We start from the raw sequence: 13333 nt of genomic DNA, 5'->3' as shown, positions 1-13333 counted from the left end.
CACTATTCTGCTGGTGCAGTCACTGTGTACACACATTACTTATCCTGAGTTACATCCTGCATTATATTCCAGAGCTGCACTCACTATTCTGCTGGTGCAGTCACTGTGTACATACATTACATTACTGATCCTGAGTTACATCCTGTATTATACCCCAGAGCTGTACTCACTATTCTGCTGGTGCAGTCACTGTGTACATACATTACAATACTGATCCTGTACTGATCCTGAGTTACATCCTGTATTATACTCCAGAGCTGCACTCACTATTCTGCTGGTGCAGTCACTGTGTACATACATTACATTACTGCTCCTGAGTTACATCCTGTATTATACCCCAGAGCTGCACTCACTATTCTGCTGGTGCAGTCACTGTGTACATACATTACATTACTGATCCTGAGTTACATCCAGTATTATACTCCAGAGCTGCACTCACTATTCTGCTGGTGCAGTCACTGTGTACATACATTACTGATCCTGAGTTACATCCTGTATTATACTCCAGAGCTGTACTCACTATTCTGCTGGTGCAGTCACTGTGTACATACATTACAATACTGATCCTGTACTGATCCTGAGTTACCTCCTGTATTATACTCCAGAGCTGCACTCCCTATTCTGCTGGTGCAGTCACAGTGTATATATATTGCATTACTGATCCTGAGTTACATCCTGCATTATACTCCAGAGCTGCACTCACTATTGTGCTGGTGCAGTCACTGTGTACATACATTACATTACTGATCCTGAGTTACATCCTGTATTATACCCCAGAGCTGCACTCACTATTCTGCTGGTGCAGTCACTGTGTACATACATTACATTACTGATCCTGAGTTACATCCTGTATTATACCCCAGAGCTGCACTCACTATTCTGCTGGTGTAGTCACGGTGTACATACATTACATTACTGATCCTGAGTTACATCCTGTATTATACCCCAGAGCTGCACTCACTATTCTGCTGGTGCAGTCACGGTGTACATACATTACATTACTGATCCTGAGTTACATCCTGTATTATACCCCAGAGCTGCACTCACTATTCTGCTGGTGCAGTCACGGTGTACATACATTACATTACTGATCCTGAGTTGCATCCTGTATTATACTGCAGAGCTGCACTAACTATTCTGCTGGTGCAGTCACTGTGTACATACATTACATTACTGATCCTGAGTTACATCCTGTATTATTCACCAGAGCTGCACTCACTATTCTGCTGGTGCAGTCACTGTGTACATACATTACATTACTGATCCTGTACTGATCCTGAGTTACATCCTGTATTATACCCCAGAGCTGCACTCACTATTCTGCTGGTGCAGTCACTGTGTACACACGTTACATTACTGATCCTGAGTTACATCCTGTATTATACCCCAGAGCTGCACTCACTATTCTGCTGGTGCAGTCACTGTGTACATACATTAGATTACTGATCCTGAGTTACATCCTGTATTATACTCCAGAGCTGCACTCACTATTCTGCTGGTGCAGTCACTGTGTACATACATTACATTACTGATCCTGAGTTACATCCTGTATTATACTCCAGAGCTGTACTCATTATTCTGCTGGTGCACTCACTGTGTACACGCATTACAATCCTGATCCTAAGTTACATCCTCTATTATACCCCAGAGCTGCACTCACTATTCTGCTGGTGCAGACACTGTGTACATACATTAGATTACTGATCCTGAGTTACATCCTGTATTATACTCCAGAGCTGCACTCACTATTCTGCTGGTGCAGTCACTGTGTACATACATTAGATTACTGATCCTGAGTTACATCCTGTATTATACTCCAGAGCTGCACTCACTATTCTGCTGGTGCAGTCAATGTGTACAAACATTACATTACTGATCCTGAGTTACATCCTGTATTATACTCCAGAGCTGCACTCACTATTCTGCTGGTGCTGTCACTGTGTACATACATTACTGATCCTGAGTTACATCCTGTATTATACTCCAGAGCTGCACTCACTATTCTGCTGGTGGAGTCACTGTGTACATACATTACATTACTGATCCTGAGTTACATCCTGTATTATACTGCAGAGCTGCACTCACTATTCTGCTGGTGCAGTCACTGTGTACATACATTACTGATCCTGAGTTACTTCCTGTATTATACTCCAGAGCTGCACTCACTATTCTGCTGGTGCAGTCACTGTGTACATACATTACATTACTGATCCTTCCTGAGTTACCTCCTGTATTATACTCCAGAGCTGCACTCACTATTCTGCTGGTGGAGTCACTGTGTACATACATTACATTACTGATCCTGAGTTACATTCTGTATTATACTCCAGAGCTGCACTCACTATACTGCTGGTGCAGTCACTGTGTACATACATTACATTACTGATCCTGAGTTACATCCAGTATTATACTCCAGAGCTGCACTCACTATTCTGCTGGTGCAGTCACTGTGTACATACATTACATTACTGATCCTGAGTTACCTCCTGTATTATACTCCAGAGCTGCACTCACTATTCTGCTGGTGGAGTCACTGTGTACATACATTACATTACTGATCCTGAGTTACATCCAGTATTATACTCCAGAGCTGCACTCACTATTCTGCTGGTGGAGTCACTGTGTACATACATTACATTACTGATCCTGAGTTACATCCTGTATTATACTCCAGAGCTGCACTCACTATTCTGCTGGTGCAGTCACTGTGTACATACATTACATTACTGATACTGAGTTACATCCTGTATTATACCCCAGAGCTGCACTCACTATTCTGCTGGTGCAGTCACTGTGTACATACATTACATTACTGATCCTGAGTTACATCCTGTATTATACCCCAGAGCTGCACTCACTATTCTGCTGGTGCAGTCACTGTGTACATACATTACTGATCCTGAGTTACATCCTGTATTATACTCCAGAGCTGCACTCACTATTCTGCTGGTGCAGTCACTGTGTACATACATTACATTACTGATCCTGAGTTACATCCAGTATTATACTCCAGAGCTGCACTCACTATTCTGCTGGTGCAGTCACTCTGTACATACATTACATTACTGATCCTGAGTTATCTCCTGTTTTATACTCCAGAGCTGCACTCACTATTCTGCTGGTGCAGTCACTGTGTACATACATTACATTACTGATCCTGAGTTACATCCTGTATTATACTCCAGAGCTGCACTCACTATTCTGCTGGTGCAGTCACTGTGTACATACATTACATTACTGATCCTTCCTGAGTTACCTCCTGTATTATACTCCAGAGCTGCACTCACTATTCTGCTGGTGGAGTCACTGTGTACATACATTACATTACTGATCCTGAGTTACATCCAGTATTATACTCCAGAGTTGCACTCACTATTCTGCTGGTGCAGTCACTGTGTACATACATTACATTACTGATCCTGAGTTACATCCAGTATTATACTCCAGAGCTGCACTCACTATTCTGCTGGTGCAGTCACTGTGTACATACATTACATTACTGATCCTGAGTTACATCCTGTATTATACTCCAGAGCTGCACTCACTATTCTGCTGGTGCAGTCACTGTGTACATACATTACATTACTGATCCTGAGTTACACCCGGTATTATACTCCAGAGCTGCACTCACTATTCTGCTGGTGCCGTCACTGTGTGCATACATTACATTACTGATCCTGAGTTACATCCTGTATTATACTCCAGAGCTGCACTCACTATTCTACTGGTGCAGTCACTGTGTACATACATTACATTACTGATCCTGAGTTACATCCTGTATTATACTCCAGAGCTGCACTCACTATTCTGCTGGTGCAGTCACTGTGTACATATATTACATTACTGATCCTGAGTTACCTCCTGTATTATACTCCAGAGCTGCACTCACTATTCTGCTGGTGGAGTCACTGTGTACATACATTACATTACTGATCCTGAGTTACATCCAGTATTATACTCCAGAGCTGCACTCACTATTCTGCTGGTGCAGTCACTGTGTACATACATTACTGATCCTGAGTTACATCCTGTATTATACTCCAGAGCTGCACTCACTATTCTGCTGGTGCAGTCACTGTGTACATACATTACATTACTGATCCTGAGTTACATCCTGTAGATCTTTTATTATAAAAATGAAAAACATAACAATAATAATAACCAGAAAATAAACAATGTAATGAACTGGTCCAGCCGCTCCCTCTCTCCTCACACACATATTATACATATATACACAATAATAACTACCTACACCATGACATCTGGTCCGATTACCAAACAAATAATAACAATATAATAAACAATAACCGACAAATTATATACATACTAATATATACATTCTTTTTTTTTTTTTTTTTTTTAAATAAATAAATAAAATAAATACAAACTATACAAATATATACAAGACAAAACAAAACCCCCCACACTCGAGCCCACCAGTCCCTCCCCGGCACTGACCTGAGAGCTGGTCCTGCGTCTCATGCCTCAGTCCAACGTCCATAGGCCAGATCAGGCAGTGCCAGTTTTTCACCCAAATAACCAGTGTCCCACAAGATGAACCCACCTCCCCCCTTTTCCCTCCACCCAACCTAACACCTACACCCAAACCCATATATACAATATATACAGAAACAAACAATACAATAACCACAACTGACAAAGCCCAAGTTCGGCGCCTGCAGCCCTACATCACTGTCTACTGATCAAAAAAACAAAAATCTATGGTGTCAGCAGCAGCCCACCACCAGGAGAGGAGATGACCAGACTAGGGCACACTAAAAGAAAAGCCCCTCCAGAGGAGAGCGGCCCTCCGTGTACCCAGTCTCTCATACTCCAGAGAACGCACCTTCACCAGGTCACCGAGTATGGTCCTAAACACATCGTCCACTGGGAGGATTTTCCGCTGCGTCGATACTAAGCACCGTGCGTTCCACGTGTGATACCTAACCACTGAGCTAACTAGAAATAAGGTGCAACGGTCCCGACCACCCAGGTCCCCGAATGCTCCATAGGCCCATTCCGCGTAAGAGAGACCGGCCAGCCGGGGCCAGCCAATGGAGGCGCCCACCCTGTTGTACACCTCTGTGTTAAAGGGACAACGAAGCAGGAAGTGGTCCATGCTTTCAAGCATGGTACCACAATGCTCCCGAGGACAGTTCCGGTCCTCAGAGCTCCTACACTTCAGATTGTCCCTCACACACAGTTTCCCATGGAAGCAGCGCCAAGCCAAGTCCCAAACCTTCGAGGGGATCCTGATAGAATTCAAAAGATGCAGACCCACCCCAAGATCCCGACTTGGGCAATCCCTGAGCGCCAGAGGCCTCTGAAATGGGTCAACAGAACCCTTTTGTCAAGGAGCTTCCTTGGCAGAGTCCTGACCTCCCACATTCCCAGACCCCACCGGCGAATTACCTTCAGAACCACGGTAGCGTAAGCCGGGAGATGTCCAGGCGGTGTGCGGAGATCCTTCACTTGCCCTCCTGTCTCCCATTCCTGGAAGAAAGGCTGAAACCATCCCTTACAGGAGAATACCCACGGAGGAGCCCTCTCTTTCCAGAGGTTTGCAATATTGATCTTAATGAAGGTATTCACAAGGAATACCACAGGGTTGACCATACCCAACCCTCCTAGTCTCCTCGTACGGTAAGTAACCTCCCTCTTGACCAGGTTCAGTCTATTCCCCCATAACAGTTGAAAGAACAAACTGTAGACCCGAGTCCAGAGAGGCTCTGGCAAGATGCACACACTGCCCAGATAGATCAGCAAAGGGAGCAGGTAAGTTTTGATCAGGTTTACCCTTTCCCTTAGGGTCAAAGACCAACCCTTCCATTGGTTCACCTTCTGAGTGGCGATCTCTAGCCTGCTGTCCCAATTTTGTTTGGGGTAATCCCCCTGGCCAAATTCGATGCCAAGAACTTTTGCAGAGACTTTGGGTTCTGGAAGGGTGTCCGGGAGATCAAAACCAGGATCTCCTCCTCCCAGCCAGAGACTCTCACACTTATCCCGGTTGATCTTAGACCCGGATGCCTCCGAGTAGCGATTTACCTCTGACATCAGCCATTCTGCCTCCCCATCAGAGGAAACAAAAATGGTGACGTCATCGGCATACGCCACCACTCTCAGAGTGGCTTCCGGTGCTGCCCGGTCCATCCCGATCCCAGCTAACGGTCCACGCTCCACCCTCCTAAGAAGTGGGTCAATCGCAAACACGTACAGTAGCGGGCTCAAGGGACAACCCTGGCGAACACCACACCCAACCTCAAAAGAGCTGCCAATCCAACCGTTCACAAGCGGGAAACTCTCTGCCCCAGAGAACAAGGTCTTAAGCCAATCAACGAACCCCCCCGGCAGGCCATACCTCAGAAGGACAGACCAGAGGTACTCATGATTAATCCGATCAAACGCTTTTGCCTGGTCCAATGACAGCATGTACCCCTTCCAGTGGCCAGCCCTACCCTGCTCCACCGCCTCTCGGACACAGAGTACAGCACTAATTGTACTGCGGCCCGGAACAGAGCAATGCTGGGCCCCCGAAAGGAGCTGGGGTGCAAATTTCACCAGCCGATTAAACAGCACCTTTGCCAAAACCTTCCTGTCTGCATTGAGAAGCGCTATGGGACGCCAATTCTCAATGCAAGATGGGTCCTTACCCTTTGACAAGATGATCAGGGCAGACCTCCTCATTGACTTTGGCAGAGTGCCCGAGGAAAGACACTCATTGAATACCTCAGTCAAGAGGGGAACCAAGGCGTCCTTAAAGGTCTTATAGAATTCAGATGTTAAGCCATCCGGACCGGGAGATTTCTTCAGGGCAAGCCCTTCAATCGCCAACTTAACTTCCTCTTCCCTGATCATCTCTGTCAAAACGCCAAGAGAGGGGTCTACCCCTGGTTCGGGGACAGCTTCAGCCAGAAAAGCCGACATCTCATCCCAATCCAGATCCCTCTTCCCCAAGAGGTGCGAGTAGAAGGATCTGACGACCTCCAGGAGCCCTGATCTGGATCTTTTCAGGGACCCCGCAGTGTCAACCAGTCCTGTAACAACTTTACTATTCACTGACATCTTGCAGTTTCTGTAAGGGTCGGGCGAGCGGTACTTCCCGTAATCCCTCTCAAAAACCAAAGATGCGTGTCTATCATACTGACACCTCATTAGCAAAGACTTCACTCTGGAGATCTCCTCGCGGCTACCTCCAGTTGAGACAAGATGCTCGAGTTTCCTCCTCAGGCCCTGATACAGGCGATACCTGTCCAGGCTCCTGAGGCTCGAGAGCTGGCGGAAGAATCTCGCCACCCTTTTCTTAAACATCTCCCACCACTCTGACTTACTACTACAAAGATCCAGTAAGGGTACCTGGCTCTGAAGAAAATCCTCAAAGGACTGTCTTATCTCCGCTTCTTCCAAGAGAGACGAATTGAGCCTCCAAAAGCCTCTTCCCATCCGGGGGGTCTCTGTAACATTCAGGGAAAACAAAATCAAACAGTGATCGGAGAACTCCACCTCAACAACAGATACTGCTGAAGAAACGGCTTCCTCCTTTAAATAAAACCTGTCTATCCTGGACCTACAGTTACCTCTATGATAGGTGAACCCCTCGTGGCCTGCGGTGTGCCAGATGTGGACATCCACCAGGCGAGCCTCACTAGCTATACTATTAAGGGCGACGCTATCATAAGTCAGCTTGTCTCTGGAACCTCCTCTATCCCGGGGCCTCGTGACAGTGTTGAAGTCCCCTCCAAAGACGACCTGCCGACTCGTAAAAAGGTAGGGCTTGATCCTCATAAAGAGACACTTCCGGTCCCATTTAGATTGGGGACCATAGATGTTAATGAGCCGAAGCTCTTGTCCCTTCATGAGGACATCTAATATCAGGCACCTCCCCATTTCTAACTCAATAACCCGTCGGCATTCTACCGGTGCGGTAAAAAGGACCGCCACTCCGCTATACGGCTCGGCCGCAAGAGACCAATAGGAGGGCCCGAGTCTCCACTCCCTCTTAGTGTTAAATACCTCTGCCATGTTTGGCAGCCTGGTCTCTTGCAAAAAGAAAATGTCAGCTTCAACCCGGCTGAGAAAATCAAAGGCCGCAAATCTAGCCATGTTTGACTTAATGCTGGCGACATTAATGGACGCCAGCGTCAACGGAGTGGGTACCGCCATCATTGGTGATTGAGTTAGATGGCTTTCTTCCTCCCACTCCCCTTATCCTCTGCCTCAGAGGAGGAATCCTTCCCCCTCTTTAATGACACAGAAGTGTCCATTCCCACATTTTTCCTTTTTTCGTCCTCGTCTCCGGACTCTGGGCCAGTCCCTCCCCCCAAGGACCTTGCATCCCCAGGAGAAGGAGACTCGGCGCCCCCTGTAAGCTCCGCTGAAGCCGGAACCTCACCCTCAGCCTCCTCCTCAGAGGAAGAGATGTTATCAAGGGCTTGGAACCGGTTAGAAAGACCAACTAGAGGGGAGTCGGTTTTACCTTCCTTAGATACCTTGGTCAGAGCGGGAGAAGATGTTTTATCTCCCTTCTTTCTCTTCTTTTTGGTGCCGAGCTTACGCTTGTGCTCTAGCCACCGCTTATTATCCTCATCCATACTTTCATAATGGGAGGATTCTGAAGCAGAGGCAGTTTCCTCCCTGTGGATCCTCCTGACCTCGTCATCCAACTCATCATCCCTCGGGGCTTCAGCAGCAACACTGGCATCCAGGACAGGGGCTGCCCCGGTAGTCTGGGGCTCGCCCCGCTCCCTCTCCTGTCTGCGCTTGTCTAGACACCTCAGCTGGGCAGGCGTCTTTTTATTGCTTTTCTTCCCTGGCCCCTCAGCTCCCCCACCCCTGCTAGTCCCCTCCCCAGCAGAATCGGCCTCACGGCTTACTCCCACCGGGGTCTCGACTGCATTAGCAAAGGAGCGAGGACAACGGCTGAATGGGTGGCCTAACTCACCACACAGGTGGCACCTAATCTCCACACAAGAGGCGGCAAGATGGCCGACACCCCCACACAACGCGCATTTCTGCACGGTGCAGTTTGCACTGAAGTGTGTGGGGTCGCCGCACCTGTGACAGAGCTTCGGTTGCCCCTGGTAGAAGACCAGGATACAATCCCTACCCAGGAAGGCAGACGATGGAATGTGGGCAACCGTACCACCTGAACGCTTAAGTTTTACCATAAACGTCCAGGCCCCTGACCAGATACCAAACTCGTTGCGGTTTTTCTTTGGCATCTCCACCACCTCTCCATACCGACCAAGCCACGTCATGATGTCATAGCAAGAAAGCGACTCGTTACGAGTCATCACGGTCACTTTCTTGATCTGGTTTTGGCGAGACACTGCCTGAACGGCAAAGTCTCGCCAGCCGGGCTCATTTTTTGCCAACTCATAATTCGCCCAGAAGAGCTCAAGCCCCTCCGGCCGAACAAAGCTGACATCAAACTCAGGCGTGGAATAGGGATGTATCAAGGCGTAGATGTCAACCGCCTTGAAGCCCATCCTCAGCAGGAGCTCCACAACTTTAGACCTTGGCGGACAAGCATCACTGCCCCTCCACCGAAGACGGACCACATTCCTACGCACACTGCCTGGCCCGGCTGTTGGGAGGGACCACACTGTATCTCCCCCTTTTTGCTCTCAGAAGGCCCCGAGGCCATGCCTCTCTATCCAGAAGGATAGATTAACCTCTCGACCCTCTACCATTAGTGATCTCTCCCTCTTCTTTAGAGCCTCCAGAAGGCGCCGTTGCAACATGCCGTCCCCAAAGCCCGGAGACGAGGAGGATGCCCTATTTGCCCCGGAGGTGACACTGGCATAACTCTGGACAGGTGTTGCCACCCCCGGGGGGGCAACCGGACCAGTGACCACGTCAGCCCCAACAGTATCACCATTACCCACCTCCATCTCACCCTCCACCAAACCAGCAGCCACACCACTAGACAATGAATTATCCTCATTCACCTCCACCACCACATTCATTCCTGCTGGACCAGTAACAATGGTGGATGACCTTTTGACCTCCGCATCTGGCACAAGGGGCTCAGTCACCTCCATAGAGCTGGAGGCGACCTCACCCCCGGTCTTATGTGTGCCCTCCACATCATCGGTCGGTAATTTCCGCTGTTTGGCATTTGGTATAATGTGCCGCTGATCTCTAGCTGCAGTTAGGCGCCGCTGATCTTTAGCATCAGGATCTTCCGGACCAGCGACGCCAACACAAAATAGCAGTTTTGTGGGAGGACCGGAACGCTCAGCCCCGACAGCCCCCTCACACTGCCGCCGCTTCTCAACTAAGTGATCAGCGGCAACAGCATTCAGAGGTGCCGAGGCTACCAGAGCTGCCCCCGACACCGGGCTGCTCCCCCCTCCCACTGAGGAGCGCACCACAGCATCGTGGCCTGATGGAACGCCCGCCGCCGGGCCGCCCTCACTGTCCAGCCTCTGGCTGATGCACCTCCTGCTGCGTCCCCACTACTACAAGCAGAGACGGAGCTCTGCGCCTCACTACCGCGCTCTGTAATCTCCCCGCGCCTTTGCACCGGATCCACAGCAGAACCCGGGCTGGGCTGGGCAACGGGGCTTATACAGCGAGCTGAGCCTGCCGCCGACTCAGGGGGTACAGGGAGGGGGGCATATACGTATCTTACCGCTTCCTGCAGCTTTGGCTTGGTCTTCTTTGCCTTTTTGTGGCCCCCAGGTGCCTCTTCTGGTAGATCGTCACCAAGATGGAAGTTTTGGAGGCACACTGGGGACTCCAGGAGCTTAATCTCCGCCATTAGCGCCCCTCCCTGGCCGCTGCTGTCACTGTCCTCCCCAGAGCCGGCAGAACTGCGACCGGATGTCACTGTCGCCTGTCCTGCAGGGAGCTCGCTGCACGTGGCCTGCGGGTGACTTTGCAGGCTGCCAGGTGGGGCTTCCTGCTGGTCATCATCACTCTCATCATCCACCTGGCTCTCAGGCTGCAGCCCCATCTGCCTTTGCTCTCTGGTATCAGCCATTTCTCTGTAGCGGTCTTCATTTATAAGTTTTTCTTTGAAAGGACCACTCTGCTCTCTGATGGTGGCTTTCCTAAGTTCCAGGTGTTGAATTTCACTGCTCAGTCTTTTTACCTCGGCTTGGAGTTTTGCCTTCCTTGGTTTGGAGGCCCCCGCAGCTTTGGCGCTTGTGCAGCGCAGCTCCTCCCGGAGCCTCCTGATGAGCTTACTGGCATCTTCATACTCACGGAGGTGGATCATGACCCGGGAGGCATAGGTGGACACAGACTCCCGGGGTCCCTGCTGCGCCCACCCCCCCTCAGGGAGGTCTGCCTCACCTCCGTGAGCACTCAGCTTTCCTCCGGAAGGAGCGCCATCTTGCACGCCGCTGTCAGGCTTTTCCTCCATGCTGGAAGCCTTGCGGCTTCTGGGGGTCTCCACAATCCCGGGGGGAGTAGGAGCCACATTGCTGCGACTCCTGGTGCAGCGTCTCACCCCCGAGTCCTCTGATGTGCAGGCCGGTTGCTGGTTTCTTCTGCCCCCCGCCGGCCTGGTTCGGGAAGCAGAAGCCTGGGACTTGGCTCCATCACTCATCCCAGAAACCCGCTCCCTCCCTGGGAAAGAGAGAAAGCAGGTCCCCAGGTGGAGAGGTGTTGGTTTCTCAGAGATCAGGAGCTCACAGCAGGATCTGCAGCCACCACACCCGCAATCACCACACTGACTAGCAGCTGATCAGAGCTGCACCCAGTATGCTGCTGGTGGAGTCACTGTGTACAGACATTACATTACTGATCCTGAGTTACATCCTGTATTATACTCCAGAGCTGCACTCACTATTCTGCTGGTGCAGTCACTGTGTACATACATTACATTACTGATCCTGAGTTACCTCCTGTATTATACTCCAGAGCTGCACTCACTATTCTGCTGGTGCAGTCACTGTGTACATACATTACATTACTGATCCTGAGTTACATCCTGTATTATATTCCAGAGCTGCATTCACTATTCTGCTGGTGCAGTCACTGTGTACATACATTACATTACTGATCCTGAGTTACATCCAGTATTATACTGCAGAGCTGCACTCACTATTCTGCTGGTGCAGTCACTGTGTACATACATTACATTACTGATCCTGAGTAACATCCTGTATTATACTCCAGAGCTTCACTCACTATTCTGCTGGTGCAGTCACTGTGTACATACATTACATTACTGATCCCGAGTTACATCCTGTATTATACTCCAGAGCTGCACTCACTATTCTGCTGGTGCAGTCACTGTGTACATACATTACATTACTGATCCTGAGTTACATCCTGTATTATACTCCAGAGCAGCACTCACTATTCTGCTGGTGCAGTCACTGTGTACATACATTACATTACTGATCCTGAGTTACATCCTGTATTATACTCCAGAGCTGCACTCACTATTCTGCTGGTGCAGTCACTGTGTACATACATTACATTACTGATCCTGAGTTACATCCAGTATTATACTGCAGAGCTGCACTCACTATTCTGCTGGTGGAGTCACGGTGTACATACATTACATTACTGATCCTGAGTTACATCCTGTATTATACTCCAGAGCTGCACTCACTATTCTGCTGGTGCAGTCACTGTGTACATACATTACATTACTGATCCTGAGTTACATCCTGTATTATACTCCAGAGCTGCACTCACTATTCTGCTGGTGCAGTCACTGTGTACATACATTACATTACTGATCCTGAGTTACATCCTGTATTATACTCCAGAGCTGCACTCACTATTCTGCTGGTGCAGTCACTGTGTACATACATTACATTACTGATCCTTCCTGAGTTACCTCCTGTATTATACTCCAGAGCTGCACTCACTATTCTGCTGGTGGAGTCACTGTGTACATACATTACATTACTGATCCTGAGTTACATCCTGTATTATACTCCAGAGCTGCACTCACTATTCTGCTGGTGCAGTCACTGTGTACATACATTACATTACTGATCCTTCCTGAGTTACCTCCTGTATTATACTCCAGAGCTGCACTCACTATTCTGCTGGTGGAGTCACTGTGTACATACATTACATTACTGATCCTGAGTTACATCCTGTATTATACTCCAGAGCTGCACTCACTATTCTGCTGGTGCAGTCACTGTGTACATACATTACATTACTGATCCTTCCTGAGTTACCTCCTGTATTATACTCCAGAGCTGCACTCACTATTCTGCTGGTGGAGTCACTGTGTACATACATTACATTACTGATCCTGAGTTACATCCTGTATTATACTCCAGAGCTGCACTCACTATTCTGCTGGTGCAGTCACTGTGTACATACATTACATTACTGATCCTGAGTTACATCCTGTATT

The 13333-nt window shown here is 48.8% G+C and overlaps 1 protein-coding gene across 1 annotated transcript in view; it reads right to left on the bottom strand.

Annotated features, from left to right (window-relative positions):
* LOC141155304 (TLR adapter interacting with SLC15A4 on the lysosome-like) overlaps window positions 1–11227 on the bottom strand; it is a 52429-nt gene extending 41202 nt beyond the window's left edge. The window contains exon 1 of the mRNA XM_073642140.1: window positions 10634–11227. Coding sequence (XP_073498241.1) covers window positions 10634–11221 — 588 coding nt within the window. The 5' untranslated portion in view covers window positions 11222–11227. The remainder of the gene's footprint in view (window positions 1–10633) is intronic.
* Window positions 11228–13333: the final 2106 nt, after the last annotated feature.

This window comes from Phyllobates terribilis, unplaced genomic scaffold, assembly GCF_046119375.1.
Source record: "Phyllobates terribilis strain yellow unplaced genomic scaffold, ASM4611937v1 Scaffold_7__3_contigs__length_470593459, whole genome shotgun sequence".
NCBI classification, from domain to species: Eukaryota; Metazoa; Chordata; class Amphibia; order Anura; family Dendrobatidae; genus Phyllobates; species Phyllobates terribilis.
Note: the sequence above shows the minus strand (reverse complement) of the source record. Positions and strands in the feature narration are given on the sequence as shown.